The following is a 22524-nucleotide window of genomic DNA, read 5'->3' on the forward strand; positions in this document are numbered from 1 at the left end:
TTGGTAAGTATCTCACGGATCATGGATAATAGGACGTAAAACCTGCATCTCCTTTCAGAGCAGTTTTGTTCCCATGAAAACGTTTATTACAAGTCGTGGGGGTGGGATTGAACTCCTTGAACTCCCCCCTTTATGGGGCACATGTGCTGCCGGGAGTGGGAGCTGCAGAGACGCCTGGAGAAGGTGTGTTTTTGCTCGTGAGGTTTTTAACACACATGAGTGTGAGATGGAAATCATGCTGCCTCTTGGGTTTACGAGATGCTTAACCCCATTTAGCTTGGGAGGATGAAAGTTCTTCGCTTTGTTTTAGTTTTTGAACTACTGTGCTCAATTTTAAATTTAAAACTTAGGAAAATTGTCTTTCCCATTTGATAAAGTGTGAACTGTGCAGACTCTCTGGCCTTTATGAATGAGCACATCTGAATCTGTGTACTGTTCTCCCCACAGTCACCCTCCAAATATTAATCTTGGGATTGAAGCGTAGAGTATGACACTTTTATATTTAAGTTGTACTTTTATGAACATTTGTTTTGAATTTTGAGCGCACAGCCTGTGTTCCCTCGATCTTAGATGGTTTGCGTGCTGTGCGTGCTCAGCCCCCTCCCCGTGGTGCAGCCGCGGGCTCCTCAGATGCACATGGACATGTGGTGCGTCCTCCTTCCCCGTGGGCACGTCCGGCGCTCGTGGGGCAGGTTCCCTCTCTGCTTCTGTCTGCTGTGGGGCCTTCTGTCCCTTGTGTGGGGCCAAGACGGTCCTCCCTCGAGCAGCCGTGGTTGTTCAGCCAGGACGGATGTGACTGGATTTGTGTTCAGAACGAGGACGCGCCCTCCTCCTGAGCACAGGCTCCTTGGAGACGTGCCGATCCCAGGGCGCAGGCAGAGGGAGAGCAGATGAGCCTGGAGCAGCTCCTGGTGCCGGCAAGTAGCCACGTGCTCTCAGAAGGGCGTGGGGGGGGGGCATCAGGCAGGCAGTGCAGGGGCTGGCGGGCCGGCAGTGCCCCAGGCCAGGCCATGGGCGCAGGGCGAGTGGGGAAAAACAGTTCAGTTTTGCTTTGTGAAAACACCGGGCACTGCAGGCCATTGGGTGGGCTTGCCTGCTGTTGGCAGTGGGGTCTGGATCTCAGGCGAGCTCCAGGAGGTTTCAGCCTTCGTCCCGGACTGGGACGGGAGTGGGAAGGGAGAGAGGCCGGGCGTGAGGAAGTGAGAGCCCCGTCGTCCGCTCCTGTGTCGTCTCTGCAGCACACCTGTGTTGTCAGTCTTGCAGCCTCGCCCGCAGAGGTGTTTCTGCCCATTTTACGGAGGGAAACAATGAGGCTCAGAAAGACCACGTAACTCAGAAAAGGTTTCCTACCTAGGAGTGGCAGAACTGTGGCTTAACCCAGTTGAACCCGACTTGTGGAGGGATCCCTGGGGGGTATTGTGGGAGAGGGGAGGAGCTCTGTGTGGGGAGACCTGCAGGTTTGCCCTGTGCCCTGGGCCTCCTGCTCACCAAGAACCTTCTCTCCTCTCAGGGTCACGAAACTTTGCTTCCTGGTAACGAGGCCGAGGCGGCAAGTATTGAGCCTTTGAGTCTTGTGCTAGATTTAGTTTTTAAAATGTCACTGGGGACACTACAGGGCCTGGCAGCCCTGAGCAGGGTCCCATAGTCAGGCGACATGGAGAGGGGCCCTGTCCCTGGCGGGGCTGCCTCTGGTGGGGCGTTGGCCGGGATGATGTTTGAACCCCAGCTCTTGCCACCCTTCCCTATCGGGGAGGCCTAGAGCCCGAAGCAAGGCCCGACCAGCCCCTGTGGGGCGGCGGGGGAGCCTGGATGGCAGATGAGGCTGCCCTCGGACCACGGCCCTCTGACCCAGGCCCCTTATAAGGAGCTTTCAGCTTCCAGAGCCAGGTGTGAGGCAAGCTTGTAGCCCCCAGACCCCACCCAAGTTGGGGACAAAGGGTTCTGGCCCCCGGGACCTCAGCACTGGAGCGCTCAGCCTGGGGCTAGGACTGAATCTTGTCCCTGAGGAAGGACCACGTGTCCTGAACCTCCCAACGGGCTGAGGCCCCTGCAGCGGTCATACGGGGACACCGCAAAGCCAGTGAGTGGAGAACCAAAGGGCCTCGAGAGCCGGAGGCTTTGCAGACACGCCGCCAGGTAGCTCCTTGGTGAAAACCCCTATTAATTAGGCTGTAAATACAATTTATTTAGGCAATACGTTGAATTCAGTGAAAGTGCCACGGGCTTTTGCTCTTTTCCTTGCCCCTACACACTACCAATGTCTCAGCTCAGGATCCACGGCAGAAAGCCTGGGCGGTGAGTTCCTGGCCAGCCTGCTGTGTGCCGCGCCCTCGCCGCCTGTTGTCAGGGCACCTGTTCAAGCAAAATCGTCAGGTGCCCAATCCACTTCAGTGTTCCCTGTAGAGGGGGGCCTTCTGGGGGCCTGGCTCGCACTGGTCTCTCCCCGGGATTGATGTGTTTTTATGCCGGCTTTTTCGGGCTGTGTGTCTGCTCAGCTGTGGTGCAGGCACTGCTTGGTGATGGCCTGTGTCGGGTTTTCCTGTAGTGTTGTTGTGTGTTCAGACACACACGTGTGTGCAGAAGCTTCAGCTCAGAGATGACCTCAGCTGGACGCCCGTGTCAGCCGCCGCCAGCCCAGGCGAGTCTCAGGTTCCGAGCTTCCCAAGTTTGTTTTAGAGGAGGGTGCCCAGTTAGGATTTTACCTTAAATTTGTTCTAGTTCATAAAAATGCTGACTTGTTGATAGTTTGTAGGTAAAGTTTATTTTATCTGCCTTTGGCTTCCGCTGGAAATTGCCACCCAGTCTTCTGGAATAGAGTGTTTTCCCCGCTGCCATTTAAGGAAATGCACAGGACAGTTCAATTTCTAACGGAAACTTGGAACCTACCCTCTGGATGTGTCTTTGAGCGCCGGTCTAACGGAACAGCCTGTCTCCCCGTCACGCACACGCTGCCCGGGGCCGTCTGCAGAGGCCTTGGGAATATTCTGAGCCGGGCCCTGCGCCGTTCAGCCAGGCAGAGGTGGGGGTTGGAGTCCAGCGTTGCCGGGACCCGAGACCGTAAATGAGGGCATCGTTGCCAGAGACGGTTTCTTCAATCCAGGGCCTCCTGGCCGAGCGGGCAGCCAGCCATCAGGCCACCGGGCCAGCAGGCGGGTGGCATCAGGACCCCATGCTCCTCCCAGGCACCCGGCCAAGCACTGCCTGGGCTTGAATAGTTTTCTGAGAAGGCCTTTCGTGTTTTTAGACCCAAGTTGTGTTTTTTCCAACTAGGACCGGTTGGAGGGGGTTATTTCTGCTGCGAGGGCCGTCTGAGCACATGATGAAATGAGGAGTGGTCTGCGTCTTTAGGGTTGTGCCTTCCACGTGGGGACAGGGCCCTGCCCTCTGTGACCCACAAGCCACTCAGTGGCCCCTTCAGGCTTCCCCTCTCACGTCACCGCGTCCTCAGTGGCCCAAACATACATCCTCCACTTCATTGTCTGAAGAACTCAAGCCCTTCTCCGGGGTCCCGATTTCTACCCCACGGTGCTTGGTTACTCCAGAGGAGCTCTCTCTCTCTTTGCTGATTTGTTTCTAAATTTAATGAGGTTAAAACAGGTTCACTGGATGAACCTTTTCCCCTCACCTTTTCTAGGATGCTGTTTTGAGATTGTACCTGTTCATTGTTCACACTTAAATCAGGACAGAAATATTTATTCACTGTGGCAGCTCTCCCCCTCCAGTTAGAGCAGAATGTAAACTAAAATAAGCCAAATGAAGACTCTGCACACCCTTGTGAGAACCTTGCCGGCTGTGCTGGTCCCCGGCGAGTGCCCTGGAGGGAGGAGCCGGGGCTGCCTGGGGCCTGCCCAGCGTGTCTGCTGTGAACTGACGTGGACCCAGCCTGTCTGGGGCTGTGCTGGGGCCCAGGACCTCAAACCCAGATTCTCAAAACACCTCACAGTCTGTGCTTCACACATACATTCAGCCAGAGACAAGGTGAGGGAAGAACAGAACTGTGAGCCCAATGCGGCCCCCAGGTGTGAGCACAGGTGTGAGCAGCTCCTACCTGTGCTCACACCTGTGGGGGCATCCAGTGCCGGGGGGGGGGGGCGGCATCCTTTCAGGGGACAGTGCCGAGGGGTCCTCTGATGGGGACGGTGCTGGGGGTCCCCTGAGGGGGACGGTGCTGGGGGTCCCCTGAGGGGGACGGTGCTGGGGGTCCCTGGTGGGGATGGTGCTGGGGGTCCCCTGAGGGGGACGGTGCTGGGGGATCCCCTGAGGGGGACGGTGCTGGGGGGTCCTCTGATGGGGACAGTGCTGGGGAGTCCCCGATGGGGACTGTGCTGGGGGTCCCCTGATGGGGACAGTGCTGGGGGTCCCTGATGGGGACGGTGCTGGGGGTCCCCTGATGGGGACGGTGCTGGGGGTCCCTGATGGGGACGGTGCTGGGGGGTCCTCTGATGGGGACGATGCTGGAGGGTCTTGGGGGGACAAGCCCAATGGTGTCCTGTAGGGGGGCAGTCCTGAGGTAGTGATGTTGTGATATGCCTTTGTTTTATATAAAATCCATTTGCAATTTAAATAAAACTGCCATCAGTAATTCTTTTCCTTTCTTTTGCAAATTGATTGCGTCTGTAGTGTTTGTTGGAAAAGTGCTGAAGAAACTGTATCCTGAGGGTCCACATGGCCAAGAGAAGAGAGCCCCAGTGAGTCCAGCCTGCAGAAACCCACCTGAGAAAGTGGCTCCTGAGAGAGTGAAGGGCAGGAGCGTCCCCCCCATGACAGGTGAGGGCGGGTTCCCTGGACATTCCCCAGGAAGCACGTGCCTGGCCTCAGGCCACTGGGGTGTCAGCTCAGGGGGCGGGCAGGTGTCGTTCCGCTCCCGCTCCGGGAGGACAGTGATTTCACTTGGGGAGGGAAGAAGCCGCATCGGTGCCCCCGGCCGGGCCGAGGTCAGGTTCGCCATTGGCGTTGAGTACGTCTGCGTGCTGCTCCCGGTCGCAGAGACTGGACCCTGCTGCCGGGCCTCCCCTGCCCTGTCACCCTGCCCCACTCCCTGTCCGCCCAGGACGCGCTCCTGACGTCTCTCCTGTTTTAGTCTCCTGCCCGTTGCTCTTCACAGATGTCTGTCCAAGATCCTCACACAGTGGGGTGGTCGGCCGTGGAGGCTCCTCTCACTCTGGTTCCCCATCAGTGCAGCGGTGTCGCCTGGCGAGGGGCCACTGAGCGGGACACACGGAAGGAGGCCAGGCGAGGTGGGGGCAGCCCTGGCGGCAGCCCCTAGTGCCCAGGTGGACGTGAGAGGGCAGAGTTCCCAGCACCCTTTCTCGGGTCAGTCCCGTTTCTCTTTGGCAGTGGCCCCTCACGGGGCTCTGTCCCGGAGTGATTCTGTTCCTGAGCGCTGGTCTCTCCTGCTGGCCTGGCCCGGTAACCTTGTGTCCACAAATCCCGACCCTCCCTGGACCAGATCTCAGCGGCAGGCCGGACAAGCCCAAGGCATGCCTGCTGCCCACAGGCTGGATCTCCAGAAATAATCGTGCCCACGCCTGTTTCACCCATGAGATGGCTGATGCCTGCGGACGAGGGGAAAGCGTTTACCCCCACAGGATGGGGGGCTCCACAAGCTTGTCCTGCAGGATGAACCCGGGGCTGCCGAGTTCCCTTTCTGTGTCCTCACGTGCCTCGGTGTGGTTGGGATGCTCTGAGCCCCGTGTAGCATCCCCCCAGGACCACCACTCTCTGGCGCACCTGCTGCTGTTCTGACAGAGAGCCTGCCAGGTGTAGGGTGGACTCCCACCCCTGGAGTCACACTAAGGAATAGTGGCTGCTATTTAATGCGTTTTACCTTTCAAAGACCCTACTGTCGTGGGCTGAATTGTATCCTCCATAATTCATACGCTAAAGCCCTGACCTCAAGATGTTGACTGTGTTTGGAGACGGGGCCTTTAAAGAGGTGATTAAGTGAAACGAGGCCATTAGGGTGGGTCCTAGTCCAGTGTGACTGGTGAGGTCAGGAAGAGATCAGGACCCAGACATGCACAGCAGCGTGACTACGTGAGGACACGGGGAGAAGACGGCCATCCACACGCCAAGGAGAGAGGCCTCGGAAACCAGCCCTGTGACACCTCCATCTCGGCCATCCAGCCTCCAGAACCAGGAGAGAAGGAAAACCTGTGCTTAAGCCCCCACCTGTGGTGCTACCCAGAAAACTAACGTGACACCCATTCCACCTGCGAGAGACTCACGTGGTTTTGAAAAAGCACAGCACAGCTTAGCAAGGCGGGAACCGTGGGGAAGACGTGCCGCCTACAGGAGGAGCAGGCGTCCCTGGGAGTTCCTGGTTTTCTGTCCAAGTTTGACTGAACCAGTGTTCTTAGTCTTTTTTAAAATTTTGTTTTTACAGTTTATTTGCATTTTCTTCCCTCTTCTAACTTGACGGTTTTAACAGTGATTATTCACTAATAGTAGTAATCTGGGCGGTGTCTTTCCACGGAAGCTCCAGGTTCAGTCACGTCATTTCAGCAGGCAGCTGTGAGGTGCTGTTGTTGTTCAGTATGAAGATGTTGAACTGAAAATCAAGATGCTGATGTAAAGTTGGTTCAGAATGTATTGATTACGTGAAATGACCCGTACGGAAGGTTCAGAAGCTTGTTCCATGGAGCAGATGCCTGGTGTGAGTGGATGAGGGGGCCCTGAGCGTGGGGAGCCTCCATCACATCCACCAGGAGCTGGGGGTGGGCCCCAGCTGCCTGCAGCCTGAGCTGTGATGGGCAGTGGGGCACCCATGGGGCTGACTGGTGATCACACTGTGGTGGCTGGTGCCAGTGGCTTTGTGGCACAGTCGGCGGATAGGACAGGATAGACACCAGTGTCCGGGTGGAGTTGGCCCAGCCAGCATGGTGATGGGGCCAGAGGAGAGGTCCCACGAGGACCGCAGGGCAGGATCCGGCCCGTGTTCTCGGTGGCTCTCTCCACCGGCGTGATTTCTCAGACTGCAGACCCTGCACGTGGTGCTTGCTGTCTAAGGCAGCGCAGTGTGCCTTGCACAGTGTAGACTGGCCACCTGCCATGGCCTAAACTAAGGGGGAGTGTTTAATGAGGATGTGGTGTGACCAGGGCAGTCTAACCAGGTCCTAGAGGGGCGTCCAGTTCCTGCATCTCTGCACACCCCGCACTTTCTCCCCTTCCAGAGCACCCTCTGGCCGCCAAGCATCCTGGAGGGGGGAGGGGTCTGATGGGCAGGACCCCCACACCCTTTCTCATGGCTTCAGGCAACAAATAGAGGAGGCGTTTCTGAGAGTTTTAGTATTTCACAGATGCAAATGAGCCTAACTTATATGCCTTTTTCTGAAAACTCCATACTACATGCAGCAACATATTTTTTAAAGATAAAATTCATTTAACCTAAAGTTTACCATAACCATTTCAAAATTTACAGTTCAGTGATTCTTAGTATACTCACAATGTTATGTAACCATCACCACTAATTCCAGAACATTCTTTACACCCCAAAAGAAACCCATATCTATTACAGTCATCCCCATTCATGCCTCCCTGCTTTCTGTCTCTACAGATTTGTGTATTCTGGACATTTTGCCTGAGTGGAATTGCATAATAGGTGACCTTTGTGTCTGGCTTCTGTCACTTAGCATGTTTTCCAGGTTCATCTGAATTGTAACGAGTATCAGTGCTTCATTTCTTTTTGTTGCTGAATAATATTCCATTCTGCGGATATACCACATTTTGTTTATCTGTTCATCAATTGATAGATACTTGGGTTGTTTCTACTTTTAGGCTTTTATCGATAATGCCACTTTGACCATCCCTGCACAAGTGTCTGTGTGGACATGTGTTTTCAGTTCTCTTGGATATAAACCTAGAAGTGGAATTGCTGGGTCACGTGGTACTCCTATGTTTAACATTTTGAGGAACAGCCAAACTGTTTTCCACAACAGCTGCACCATTCTTCATCACACCACCCATGCAGGGGGGTTCCAGTTTCTCCACACCCTTGCCAACACTTGTTATTTTCTGTTTTCTTATCCTACTAGGATAACCATCCTAGTAGGTGTGAGACTGCACCTCACTGTGGTTCTGATTCCCATTTCCCTGATGACTGATGATGTTGAGTGTCTTCTCATGTGTGTGTTGGACATTTGTGTATCTTTTTTAGAGAAATGTGTATATAAGTCCTTGGCCCATATTGTAATTGGATTGTTTTGTCTTTTTGTTGCTGAGTTGTAAGAGGTGGTCATAATCTGGACGCTAGAGCTTTATCAGATACATGATTTGCAAATATTTTCTCCCATTCCATGGGTTAGCCTTTCACTTCCTTGATGGTGTCTTGAAGTATAAAACATTTTAATTTTGATTAAGTCCATTATATCTATTTCTTCTTCTGTTGCCTGTGTTTTGGTGTCATATTTAAAAAACTGTTGCCAAATCCAAGGTCACAAATTTTACATGTAAGTTTTCTTCTATGAGTTTTATAGTTTTAGCTCTTACATTTAAGTAATTTATCCATTTTGAGTTAATGTTTGTATATGGTGTGAGGTAGGGGTCCAGATTCATTCCTTTATCTGTGGATATCCAGTCATCCCAGCACCACTTGTTGGAGAGACTGTCCTTTCCCCACTTGGCACCCTTGTCAAAAATCAACTGGCCATAGATGTTTGGGTTTATTTCTGGGCTCTCAGTTATATTCCATTGGTCTCTATGTCTGTCATTATGCCAGTACCACACTGTTTTAATTACTGTAGCTTTGTAGTAAGTTTTGAAATCAGAGTAAGAGTCTTCCAACTTTGTTGTTTTTCAAGATTGTTTTAGCTATTCGGGGTCCCTCACAATTCCATATGAATTTTAGGATCAGCTTGTCCATTTCTGGAAGAAAAAAATAAGGGAAGTTGGAATTTTGATACAAATTGCATTGAATTTGCGGAACACTCTGGGGATTAGTGCCATTTTAACAATATTAAGTTGTTCAATCCATGAATTTAGTCTAGCTTTCCATTTAAGTCATTTTTAATTTCTTTTAACAATGCTTTGTAGTTTTCAGTATAAATTTTATACTTAAAAAAAGTTTATTCCAAAGTATTTTATTCTTTTTGATACTATTGTAAATGGAATTGTTTTCTTTTTGGATTATTAATTGCTAGTATATGGAAATACTAATAAATCCTTTGACCTTGCACTAGGCAATGGTTTCTTAAATATGGAAATACAGATTTTTGTATGTTGATATTGTATCGTACAACTTTGCCAAACTTAATAGCTCTAACAGTTTTTTTGTGTATGTGGATTTTTCAGGGTTTTCTATATACAAGAGCTTATCTGTGAGAAGAGATATTTTACTTCTTCCTGTTCAATCTGGATGCCTTTTACTTCCTTTCTTTCTTGACTAATTATCTTGTCTAGTACTTTCAGTATAATGTTGAAGTGGCAAGAATGTGAACTGTAATCATTCCTAATCTTAGAGGGAAGCAACCAGGCTTTCTCAATGGAGTATGATGTCAGCCGTGTGTTTTTCATGCTTTCTCTATTGAGTGTAGTGTCAGCTGTGGGTTTTTCATGCATGCTCTTTGTCATTTGAAGTTCCCTCTAGCCCTAGTTTCTTGAGTGTTTTTTAATCATGAATGAGCAACATATTTTTCTGAAGCAATATGTCTTGGGAATTTTGAAGAAAAAATTCATTTGCAGCTGGAAAAAGAGAACTCTTGGCTAAAGGCAAAACAATGAAATCACAATCAAATAGACAAATAAAAGTTGTGTGCAGGTCATATGAAACATTCTGTAAAGGTCATCTGAGAATTCGTTTGAAGGGTTGATGCTTGTGGAGGACACAGTTTGGCGAGAAGTAGAGCTGCAGGTGTGCCCAAGTCTTTTCAGTGTTGGAAGAAGCAGCCAAATGAGGAAAGGGGCCTTTGTCAGTCAGTCCTTGGATGACGTTGAGAAAATGTTCTTTGTACAGTTAGGACACAGCATGGTGATTCTGATAATTATTTGTTCACTTTACAGAAGTGCGTCTGTTTGTTTGTTTCAAAAGGGCATTGATAGTTCCATTTGTTCTTAAAGATGAGGGCATTATCTGTAAACAGCCACAACAATTCGTGTGTATGCATTTTGGTGAATTTCTGTCACTCAAGAGCCCATGTTGGACTCTTATTTTTTGTTATTGCTTTATATCTGTATATATTTTAAAGAGCCAGGTAATCCCAGAAGAATTATAAAAAGCAGCATTGTACCCCGAGCTCCATGACACAAACACACCGATTGTAAAGGCTGCAGCCGTCCCATGGGTGGCTCAGTGGCGGTGCCCTGGCGGAGGGCGTGCATGTCTGCTTGTGGGCAGGGGGCCGTGTGGACAGGCACAGTACAGGGGGAGTCAGAGGTTAGGCATGAAATCAGGCTCGAGTGGGTGTCCGGCAAATCAGACCCAGAGCCAGAAAGGGTGAGAATTATGAACCTCGGATCTCAGCCAGCCGACCAACGAGAGGAGAGCTGATTAAGTCACCTCTTCTGAAGCCTTGCGGCCACCCCGGTGTTCCTAGGGAGACGGTGGCCTCTGTCAGCAGTGAAGGGGGTCCTGACATGCCTCGTCCAGATCCCCAAGCCTCACCCTGCGGGCCCGATGTGTTGGCGAGGGGATGCTGTGGCCCTGCTGAGCCCCGAGCCGTGAGCAGTGAAACACAACATCTGACCGCCGTCCAGCGACGAGCCATCTTCTGCCAGAAGAGACGAGGGAAACCCAGGCCGGGAAGCTGCGCTCTGCGCCTGGCCACCCTGACGCTCAGACAGCAGATCGCCTTCCTCAGCCCGCAGGCTTGGCCTCCGATGAGCGCGTGCTACGCGCTCGGCATGGGAGGCATGGGAGCGTCGGGAAGAGCTCTGCCCTCAGGTGCATCCTTGCCCTTCATCACAGGAGTCATATCCTGCCTCAGGTCCACGGCGCCGCCTGTATTCATCCTGATACTTAAGTGAGCAGTAGTGTTTCCAAGTTCTGTTAGCTGATTCAAAGCTCCCAAAAGTATTCTGTGAAAAATGATCAAATGTTGATGTTACCCGACGGGATGGTCTGCCTGGAAGCACGTCCCTGCTCTGCCCTTGATCTTAGTGGTAACAACACAGTCGTTAATCAACTGGGTGGGTCAGATTAACATAAGAACTACATTCTTGCCCCTTAGCTTCACAAAAGTGAAGTATATTGATGGCAGAAGAATTTGAAAGTGTTCCAAAGCTTTTACAATTTAAATGTCTCGAAACCACACGTTCTGTTATATGTGCATTAGTGATTTTGCTCAGTTCTTGTCGTTTTTAAAGTAAAATATTCATTTTTCTGAGAAAGACTAATTGGGACATCCACTTGTGTTGGATAAAGGTTACTTTGCCATATCTTGAATGAGAGCATGAAGATTAAAGCGTCGATCCTACCCAGTGTTGAGAGCGTGGGGAGCAGCACCGGAAGCTGCCTCTGGACGGTGCACACCAGCAGGTCCATTTCCAGGAATTTGTTTGGAGGAACCACGTGGTCAGTTGTGCAAAGTTATGTACAACCAGGATGGTCATAGCAGCTGCTTGTAATAGTGAAAATTTAGAATCAACCTCCATATGCAAAATTTAGGACAGTGGTTAAATTATAGTTAAATTTGCCAATAACATGGAATATCATGTAGCCTTTAGGAGTATGTAAGTTTAAATATATCTTAATATTTTATCATATTCACTTTTGAATGATATTATACATATAATATATATGTGTATAATGATAAAATATGTGTAGCGTGATCCCATTAAGATGTGTGTGTGTCTGTGTGTGGGTGTGTACAGACACACACAGTGCATACATGTTGTTAGCATATAGAGAGAAAAAGGTCCAGAAGGTTACGCACCAAAATGTTGAAATTCGTGTTGTGGTCATGAGGGATGTGTTACGTGGAGTCTTTTTATTTTCTGCTTCTTATTCATGAATTAGTTATGTTTTTATACCGTATTATAAAACCCCAGAAGTTTACATAATAAGTAACTTAATGTGAATTTAAATAATCATAGCTCACCCCTTGTTCCTGGCTGGGTGTATAGTTTAGTGACTCTGCTGGCAAAATGCTTGGCTGATTGACATCAGTATTTACGGCTCTGGCTACCCATCTTCAGTGAACGTGGTTGGAGAAGCTGCTTGGCAAGTAGACGTCTGATGGCATCTGTCCCTGCCTCTTCCTGCAGGTGGTGACACTCAGGTCCAGCCTGCGCGACGGCTCTACACCGTGGGCCTGCCTCCTGAGGGTTGGGTCCCCCCTCCGCCAGAGGCCCCCAGCTGCTCGAGTCCCGAGAGCTCCTCCAGCGGTGAGGACGCAGGAGGTAAGACTGCTGACAACCTTCGGGGTCTTCCAGGGTTGTGACTCCATCTGAACTTTAACTGGGGTGAGCGTCTCACTGCCCTGTGGTCTGCAGTCGTCAGAGATGCCTGTAAGATCCACAGCGGGAAAAGCTCAGGCTGGGAGGAGACTTAAGGCTGGAATGTGATCGCAGCCCCATTTGTTAGCAAGTTAGGAGAAGTCTGGCGTTAATACATCCAAATGTGAAAGTGCTTTTCTTGTTAAGTAGGACTTTTTTTCTTGATTTTCCAATTTTTTCAAAATTTCTGAGATTGTATATCAACTTTGTAATGATGGAAATAACTTATGTTGCATCTCTTGTGGAAAGTTGAATGATGATATTTGCTTTTGCTGTTGGATGTTTTGTGAGTGAAGGAAGATCAGGGGTCAGGTGCTCTGGTGGCGGTGCAGAGGCTGCACGTTACATTCTTACCTTAAAAAGTCAAATGGTAGTTTTTTCCCCTTTTAATTCATCATTTCGGAACTTCCTTAAGAGGAATTGGGAATTTTCAGGTAAAAATTTTCCCCAGTTGATTTTTAACAAGTAACAACTAAGAAACTCTGTACCATAAACCTTAACTTTGAATATCAAGAAAATATGGTTTTCTAGTAGATTGATCTTTCTGACTTCCTAATTAAAGCATCAGAAACCACAAAACCAAAAATGGGATAGCTAAGCAGTAATATAGTCATCTATTCAAGCCCTGTTGAAAATCTTTGGAATATAATTATTGGATAAATAGATTATTTCATTCAAAAATTAAGCTATGTTCTTATAAAGATAAATTACTTTGGTGACATACTCCGTTGTGTACTTAGTATATTCAGTAAAAATTGTGGACTCATTCCGGGGCTGTTGCCCACAGTGAGCTCTGCTGCCCATGCCTCCCGGATGGGTCTTTGGGCAGGATCCCAGCCGAGAACCTTCTGGGTGCCCTTGACTGAATGCATTGCCGAGCTAGAGGGACGTCCTTCCAGGAGATGGGAAGGCGTCTCAGCAGCTGGACACACGTCCCTGTGGTAGTCACTCTTCCTGGCCCTCAAGTCCCAGTGCCACCGCCTCCAGGAAGGCATGGGGGTGGCCTGGTGCCGCTCTGCTCTAGCAGGTGAGCAGTGGTCAGGGCGAAGCAGAGAGACGGGGAGTCGGTGCCTAGGACACATCCCTCTAATTACCCTCTAATTACCATGCATATCCCCGGCGACTTTCATTGTACCTTTGGCTCCAGCAGGTCCCAGGTTACGTTTCTGCAGTTGCTTCTTGGCAGGCCATCCTGTTCACGTCCCTCTTTCTGTCCTCTGGTTCCCGGGAGCACACGGGTTCCAAGGACCTTCTCCCAGAGGCTGTGGTCAAGGAAGGTGTGGTGGGCCGCCGTCTCCCTCAAAGGAGAGAGTGGACTGGAAAGGGAGGTTGGGGTCTCCTTGCACGGTGTCAGCTCCATCCCTAAGGTCACAGGGTGACGTGTCCACCTCGCCCTGCCGTTCTGACTCAAGCTTCTGCCCTGACCTCACATCTGAACCCCAGTGCTGCCCCCGCCCCACGTGTGTCTGTCCCACAGCAGGTGGGCCTGGGCTCCTCGATGACCTCCTGGTGGCCACATGCTCTCCTCCGCGGGGGACAGGTCTCAGCTTTAAGAAGTGGTCCTTTCTCTCAAGAGGCCCTGTGAGCTCAGTTCCCTAAGTCAACATCACTGAAAACGTTAACCCAGGTTTTCAGAAGAGCTTTGAATAACTCCTTCATGCACTTCTGGCTGGGAAGTTGATATCTTTCTATCATGAACACTTGTAACTCATCTCCAGTGTTTCAGCTCACTTTTCTTACTATTTCTCTAATATTTTTCCCCTTTGTGAACCCATTTGACAAGGTGGGCCGCTTCAGGGGTCTGAAGTGATGAAGTGGAAGGAAGTGTTGATGACACTGTTCAGAATGAGAGATCTGGACTTCCCTGGTGGCGCGGTGGTTAAGAATCCGCCTGCCAATGCAGGGGACACGGGTTCGAGCCCTGGTCTGGGAAGATCCCACATGCCGCAGGGCAACTAAGCCCGGGCGCCACAACTAGTGAGCCTGCACTCTAGAGCCCACGAGCCACAACTACTGAGCTCACGCACCACAACTACTGAAGCCCGCGTGCATAGAGCCCGTGCTCCGCAACAAGAGAAGCCACTGCAATGAGAAGCCGCACACCGCAACTAGAGAAAGCCCCTGCACAGCAACAAAGACCCAACACAGAAATCAATCGTAATCAATCAATCTGCCAAAAAGTTTTTAAAAAAATAAAATGAGACACCCTTTAGAGAGGCCTGAGAGGCCACCGCGCTCAGCCGGGAGGCATGTGTCGGGGGTCGTTAGGGCTCGACAGGGGGCTGGGACAGGAAGAGGGACTCCTGAGCCGGGACTGGTGGGGCGTGAGGCGTGCAGACCCACACGGGTGAGAGTGGGGGCTCCGCAGTCTTACTGGTAGCACTGTAAGCACAGAGGGCGTGAGGATTGGAGTCGGAAAAGAAGAAAAAGTCCACAGGTGACTGTGTCCACTGTTGATGTCCATTTGAATGCCCAGCACCAATAAGCCATTTCAGTAGCGACTCCTCAAGAAGTTGGGAAGGAAGAGGTTTCCCGGTCGGCTGCCCCGTCTGCGGCCGCCGAGTCCTGCCTCCCCTCCCTCGGCCCATGTGGGGCGGCAGGTCTGGTGACACCCAAGGCTGACCCCTCCTCACCTCAGGGCCTGGTCCGGTCGCTCCGCCCAGTACCGCTCTCAGTGGGTGTCGTGCCTGGGCAGGGAGACTGGGGCTGAGGGTGCGCGGGACCCTTCCAGGTGGGCTCGGTTCTCACCCCCTGTAGGTGACGGTGACAAGAGCTGGGTCCCGGCTGAAGGAGGGCGCCGGCTGCCCGGCTGCCCACCTCCCCTCTGCCCTGGCTCCCATGACACGGACTGAGAGCAGGAGTGACTTTTTTTTTTTTTTTTGGATAAATTTGAATTCATAATATTTTTTAAATTTATTTTTGGCCACGTTGGGTCTTCGTTGCTGCACACAGGCTTTCTCTAGCTGCGGCGAACGGGGGCTGCTCTTCTTTGTGGTGCGCGGGCTCTATGCGCGCGGGCTTCAGTAGTTGTGGCGCACGGGCTTCGTTGCTCCGTGGCATGTGGGATCTTCCCGGGCCAGGGCTCGAACCCATGTCCCCTGCATTGGCAGGCAGATTCTTAACCACTGCACCACCAGGGAAGCCCAGGAGTAACATTTTTAAAGGCTGTGAAAGTCCTTTGTGAACTCTGCAGCTGTGCAAATCTAAACTGTCGTTCTAAGCATTGTCTCACGTGCTCCAGTTACAAAGAAATTCGCATTTCATATGAGGCATCTCTTCTGATTTTGATGTTGGCAGCTTCCACCTGGGTCTGCAGGGGCTCCTTCCCAGGCACACCGGGGTCTTCACACCTGCCGCCTGCCCATGGCGCTGCTTGGTCTGTCCGGGACCCTGTGCAGGACTGACGGTCCTGCGGACGCTCCTCTGTGTGAGCTCCTGGTGATGGCACCACGTGGGGACTGGAGTCGTCAACGACTCACAGGTTGACAAACTTGTCTTCATACTTACACTGGACTGAGAATCCACATTGAGAACTGGGTGCAATTCTGCGTTTCCCTGTTAAGGCTTTGGTTTTCTTTGGATGTGAAACTGTTTTATTCCAGTAACTGATGTGTTTTAACTGTAACTGAAATTACTCTTTCGGTTTCTCTTGTGAATGTCTGGTCTTCTCCAGCAAGTCCCCTCTTTAACCTCTGTGGACCTTCAGTGCTTTCCTGTCCCTCCCGGTAGGAATGGTCTGTACTTAGCCAGCCTCCTGGTCTATCGATTTTGTAACAAAATTTGTCCTTCACATTTGCATCTCTATGGCTCATTTACCATTTTCATGGGCTTCCTTCTGCCCCTTCTCCTTTAATAGCTGAACCAAGAATTCAGCCTTTCAACAGAGAGCAATAAGCCACCCACGTCCCTTTAGAAACAGAATTGTGACTATGGTATCATTTCAGCGTTGGCTCTGCCAGTGAGCCGTCAGCAGCGCTGCCCCGTGTCTTGCATGCGCATTGTTGAGAACATAGGTGATCTTGGCGAGTGACAGGTCAGGTGCACTTACCTGGTTTGAAACTTGCTTTTCACAGCCACCACTTTCTACACCATCATCTTCTCCTCTTTTCCTTAATTAAGTATTCTTGCTAGCTGTCCTTCTCTGCCTCCCCTTTCCAGCTTTCAGCGTCTCATCTCTTATCAGCAGGCACTTGTCCTTGGAGCCGGACCCCGTGCAGCCAAAGGCACGTCCCTCCTCTGTGGGCATTTGCATCCTGCCATCATAGCAGCTTTGCAGAGGTCCTTTTTTCATAATGAAAAGGCAGGAGTTCCTGCCTGCCGCTGCCAGCAGGTGAAGTTCTGGAACCTCTACACAGAAACTTTACATTTACACATTTTATACAGAAATAAGAACCTCAGTTTTTTTTATAAACTAAAAAACAGGCCAGCCTCTAGGAAAGAGGGCCTCTTCTTCTCTGTTACTCCAATCTTTTTTTTTTTTTAAAGAAAAATATTTTGTTTTTCTTGACCACAGAAACACTTACTATAGAAAAGTCAAGCATTACAGAAAACGCACAGGAAGTAAAACATCACCTAAGGCCACCAGGCTGAGACCCTAAGTAAACATCTTTTGAAACCTCTCCCCTGCGCATGTTGTATATGCATGCGCAGATTTTATAAAAGTTGTACCATATTATATGTACTGCATTATAAACCACTTTCCACACTTAATGTATTATGGAGGTTTTTTCCCATTTCAGTGCATATAGATATATTTATATCATTTTTTGGAAGTAGCTGAAATCTATTCTATGAAAGCAACTTGTTTATAACTAGGCTCCCCTCCCCTGCATTGAAAGACATCTAGAACTTCCCCTGGTGCTCGATAAGCACTTTGCACGTGAACATCATTGTACATACATGGTACATACATGCGATAGTCTGATTACCTCCTGAATATAAACTCTTGGAAGTGGAAATATTAAGTGTAAGAGTACATGTGTTTCTAAATTTGAAGACATAATAACAAACTGTCTTTCAGAAAGCTGTTCCAATTTTCATTCCTGAAGGCAGTTTAAGGAAATTCCCTTTCTTCCATTGCCTGGACATTTTCAGTCTTTTAAATTTTAGCTAATTGTTTGGACAACATATATCTTACATTTTCATGTGAGAAAACTGTGCGTTAGGGAAATTCTTTCTAAGCCTAAGAGCCAAAATGACAGGTTTGACTGTGAAGAAATTTAAACTTTCTTTTTGGCAAAGGGCACTATAAACAAGGTTCAGAAGCAAAGGACAGAATAAGAGATGATATTTGCACATTCCACAATAGATGAAAGTTTCCTTACCATATAACAAGATATTACAAATCAATAAGAAAAGAAAAGATCACCCCAGTAGAATGAGCAGAAAGATGGCAACACCCAGAGGGACAAATAATACAAGCACCCTTGTATGGCTCCTGTTTTTATATTTTTATATGAAATGTTTGACGCATCTGAGATATATTTTGTTAGAACAAGGTGTAGATCCATCTTTTTGAAAATAGATTTTCCTTTTTAACTCCCGCACTTTTTCTTCAGTTACCTGTGACTTTTCCCTGATGGCTTAGAAGCCGTGCATATGACGGACCCCGTTCCACATCCACGGCTCTCTTCTTGGCTCCTGCTCACCCGCCTTCCCCGACCTGCCTTCCTCAGCGGCTGCCCCGCTGGCTCGTGGGCTGGATGGGGCTTCCTCATGCCTCTTTGCAGGCGGCTGGGTAGATGCAGCGTCCATCCCTGTCAGCAGGACGGCTGGGGATCCCTGCCCTCATCTGCGCCCTCCCTGGGGCCACATGGGCATCGCAGAGCCACGCGGAGCTGAAGGGCCACTCCAGGAGTCATGGGGCGCCCGCGGAGTGGGGACTGCACCTGGGTCGGAGAAACCCGACCCATCTGGTTTCTTTTTTCTTTTTCCAGAAGAGCTTCTTAGTCGTGAATGAGTGATTCCCATGTTTGTAAATCGATCCTTTATTAATGTCTTATATAACTATTTACATTTCTTTGTGACCTTTTCCAGTATTGATCTCTGGATTTTATGATGGCACCACTGTTTGTTTGTTTTTTTTTTTGGCTATCATAACATACTTTATGAACTTTTTGCAGACAGCCAAGTTTGATGAGGGCTGAGACTCTGTAATTATGTCATCTCCGCGTTTCAGGAGCCACCTCCACAAAGTTCCCCGACCTGCATGTGCTGGGTTCCCCTGGTAAATGTCACCACCAGGAGGGCTCCCACGCCCTAGAAAGTGAACACCTGGGCAGAGTCTGGAATGCACGGCTTTCTTCTCCTTCCGCTGCCACAGCCCCGCGCCACCTGTGAGGACGCCCAGCCTCCTCCACACTCTCCCCTTTGCTCCTTCAGCTGCCACTCCGAGAGGGCACAGTTAGGCCAGAATTCACTCATTGAAGTCACTTCCTCCCGTCCCCATCCCCATCCCAGGGCCTCCAGGGCTGTGGGCTCGAGACTCAGCACCGTCTCGGGGTGCTCTGACCCAGGCGCCACCCTGGACCTGAGAACACTGGCCGGCTCCACAGTCCAGGGGTGCACTGCGGGCTGGTCCCGCTGCACTGTCAGAGTTGTGTGTCAGCTCTTCCCAATGTCCTTGTTCTCCGTGTGAGAACACGGGGGAAGTCTGGTCAGACGCCTGGTCGCTTCCCTCGCTGCCGGCCGGTCGTCTGCTTTCCTCTTCCCTGGGCTGCGTCCCTGCAACAAAGTACACTCAACACCTGAAGCATTTAATAATCGCACACGCCCGGAACTACTTCCTCTCTTTGTGCCTTTTCCAGAATTTATGTCTGTATTGAAGATACCTGCCTTTTTATAACTGAGTATAACATATCTATGATGTTATACGTTACTTTAGTTGTTGTAACAGTTATGTTCATTGCTTGCTGGGTGCCAGCAATCTGGCATCTGCTTTTGGATCTGTGGTTTCAGTGACTGAGAGGTGCCCCTGTCCCTCCGGGTGTCTTTCTTACACACTCCCCACGGCTTGCTGTCTGGGCTGTTTCCCTGTTTTTCCTTGCTGGGATCTGTTTTGGATCTTCCTCTGCAGATGTCTTCCTTTTCCAGATTTCCTACGAAATCTGACTTGCCTTTGGTTTTAATTCCTTCGCTAAGGTCTGTGGCGCAATTCCCCGGCGTGTCACCGTCACCGCGGTGTCTCACTCTCAGGGTCCTCGTGGCCTCGCCTCTTCAGTGACTTTCTCGCTTACAGCTCCCCCCTCCAATGCTGTTTATAACGGGAAGTGAGACCCCCCCGTCTGGCTCTCATCAGAGGGTGCAGCGGGGCACTGGCGGGGGGGGGAGTGAGTTTGGGACCCTGAGCCCCTCTGCCTGGCGCCTCTGCCTCTGTCAGGGCTCATTCAGGCTCCTCCCGTCGCTCTGATCTCCTCCTGTGACCTCTGCCCCTGTCTGCTGAAGTAGCCCAGGGGTTCTGGTCTGCTCCTGCCATTCATGTTCTTGCGAGTCGGTCCTGCTGGGGCCCAGCTCTGTGCTGATCGGTGCGGGGGCTCCCGTTCGCTGACCTCACACACGTCCTCTGTGTCCGTCTGAGACCTGCCACACTTGCTGTCACCCCCTTTGCTGATCTGCTCCCCCCTCCAGCCCGCCGGGCGGGATCGGGTCGGGTAAGGCTCCGGCTTCCTTCTAGCCTCTGCCCGCTGCTCGGTCCCTCCAGCGTGGGGACCTCTCCTCTGCCCAGATCCTTCCCTCCTCACGTCCTCTCTTGGCCTCCCTGACCCCACCCCCCACCACGACACAGAAGTGCCGCCTCCCTTTGCCTTCCATCCAGTATCTGGTTATTTCTGTAACTGTCTTGCTCTTGCATCCTCACCTCCAGCCCCTGGGGGACGGAGCTCCGACTTGCCAGGTGGCAGAGTGAGCGTGAAGGGCCCTGGGTTTGCAGCCCCACTGTTGACTGTGGGTGCCGTCTTCCTTACTTCCCTGAGCCTCAGTTTCCTTGACCACCTGATGGGGTAATAATCCTGCGCTAGCACGCCACACGCTTGCTGTGCCAATTAGATTGGGTTTGTGCAAAGCTTGTGCAAACGTGAGCGCTGCCAGCTCTTAATTCCCTGAGGCACCGGCGCCTGCTGGTGTTAAGTCTTCAGTCAATATTTGATGAACCAAGTTGCGTAATTATTTATAAAAGCAGCCTGCAAAGAAGGACCAGTCCTCTCTCCTCGTATAATCACTCGTATAATCACAAGTGGTTGACTGTATTGACATGGTTTTTGTGTTCAGATCAAGCTGCAAAGTCATTAAAATCAAGTCATTTTGATGGAACGCTATTATGATTAGTATTCTAATAGCAAGCTCTGATTGAAATAGTTATTAACTTCATGGCTTTTGGAAGCATGAGCTAAATGCACAGTTCTAATGTGGCTTCGTTGTGAGTCAGCCATCCTTTCAATGAGTTTTGACGGCTTTAGGCCGCAGTTCTAAGGCAGATCCATCTTCAGATCTCACTGGCTCTGTCTGGGCTGAAGAAACCCTGATGCGTGATTTCTCTGAGCTTCCCAGGTGCAGAGCACAGCAGGCACTCTAGCTCATTTGACTAATAAGGTGCAGTTTTCACCAGAGGCCACCGGAGTCAAGGTAGAGTCCTAGGCAGGCTCTCAGCAGAGATTCTCTGACCAGGGCCACGTTCCATACACATCATACTCTCTCAAGGGGCAGCAAAGCCAGACTCAGAGTTAGCAGGCTTTCATTCTTGTCCCGGTGATTTATTGAAATGAGACTTAAGACATGTAATTGTGTGAAAGCCTTTCCTTTCTCACAGGTTACTTGGGGGCATCTGAGGGACAGTAGAGGTGGTGTCATTCTGAACCACTCTTTTCTCTCGGTGAGTCGAGAACCCTCACTTAGACCAGCTACCTCTGCCATGCACTGTCAACAAGGTGACATAAAAGGCTAGACACAGAAAAGAGTTCATGCATTCTTAGAGCACCTAAAAAGGCCTAGATTGTTTCTAGAAGACTAGAACTATTTTGTATGCTCATGTTTTTGTTTCTTTGGCATCTTATTGGCACACACACCTGATACCCTGGATTCCTCTCAGTCACAGTGGAGTGAGCTAGCATAGCTTTAGATGTATGATTGACCAAGGACTATGTGGGTCAGAATATTGATTTTGAAATAATTTACCAGTGGAGTGTGCACAGCTCTTTAACCTGCCTTTATAAAAAAAGAAAACCCACATTTGTTTGGATTGCCATTTATTTTCTTAAAGTATTTACTTAATTTCCAAACCATTGTTGGCACATATTCATAAGAAACTTGGATTAGAGAAATATTTAGATCTTGGTAAACCCGTACACCACCTTAGCTTATTGTAAGCAAATGCATTACAATAATAGAACAGATTATGAATACTTCTTTGATATTGATTAATATTTCTTCAACTAATAAAATTTATTGATTAATATGTCCTCAACTAATAGACATTCCAAAGAGATACTGAGAAAAGAAGGTGGGAAATTATTTAAGTTGAAGATGTCTACTCTTGGCACTTTATTCAGCGTAGTATTGGAAGTCCTAGCCAGAGCAATTAGGCAAGAAAAAGAAATAAAGACCTCTAAATCAGGAAGGAAGAAGTAAAACTGACTCTATTTGCAGATGACATGGTTTTATATATAAAAAAACCCTAAAGACTCCACCAAAAAAAAAAAAAACTGTTAGAATGAACAAATGAATTCAGTCAAGTTGCAGGGTACAAAATCAGTTTACAAAGATCAGTTTCATTTCTTTACACTAACAATGAACTATCAGAAATTAGGAAAACAGCCCAATTTACAATTGCATCAAAAAGAATAAAATTCCTAGGTAGGAAAAAATTTAATGGAGATGAAAGGTCTATACATGAAAACTATAAGACATTGATGAAGGAAATTGACAACGACAAATGTAAGTAAATGGAAAGATATTTCATGCTCGTGGATTGGAAGAATTAATATTGTTAAAATGTCCGTACTACCCAAAGCAATCTACAGATTCAGTGCAATCCCTATCAAAATTCCGAGGGAATTTCTCACAGAAATGGAACAAATAATCTTAAAATTTGTATGGAACCAC

The 22524-nt window shown here is 49.5% G+C and overlaps 1 protein-coding gene across 2 annotated transcripts in view; it reads left to right on the plus strand.

Annotated features, from left to right (window-relative positions):
• The window catches only part of ERICH1 (glutamate rich 1), a 59129-nt gene that overhangs the window by 10157 nt on the left and 26448 nt on the right, over positions 1-22524 (plus strand). For both annotated transcript variants that reach the window (XM_036839022.1, XM_036839021.1), the window contains exons 2-3: positions 4621-4767; positions 12199-12333. In XM_036839022.1, the coding sequence (XP_036694917.1) occupies positions 4621-4767; positions 12199-12333 (282 nt within the window). The remainder of the gene's footprint in view (positions 1-4620; positions 4768-12198; positions 12334-22524) is intronic.

Source organism: Balaenoptera musculus, chromosome 21 (genome assembly GCF_009873245.2).
Source record: "Balaenoptera musculus isolate JJ_BM4_2016_0621 chromosome 21, mBalMus1.pri.v3, whole genome shotgun sequence".
NCBI lineage: Eukaryota > Metazoa > Chordata > Mammalia > Artiodactyla > Balaenopteridae > Balaenoptera > Balaenoptera musculus.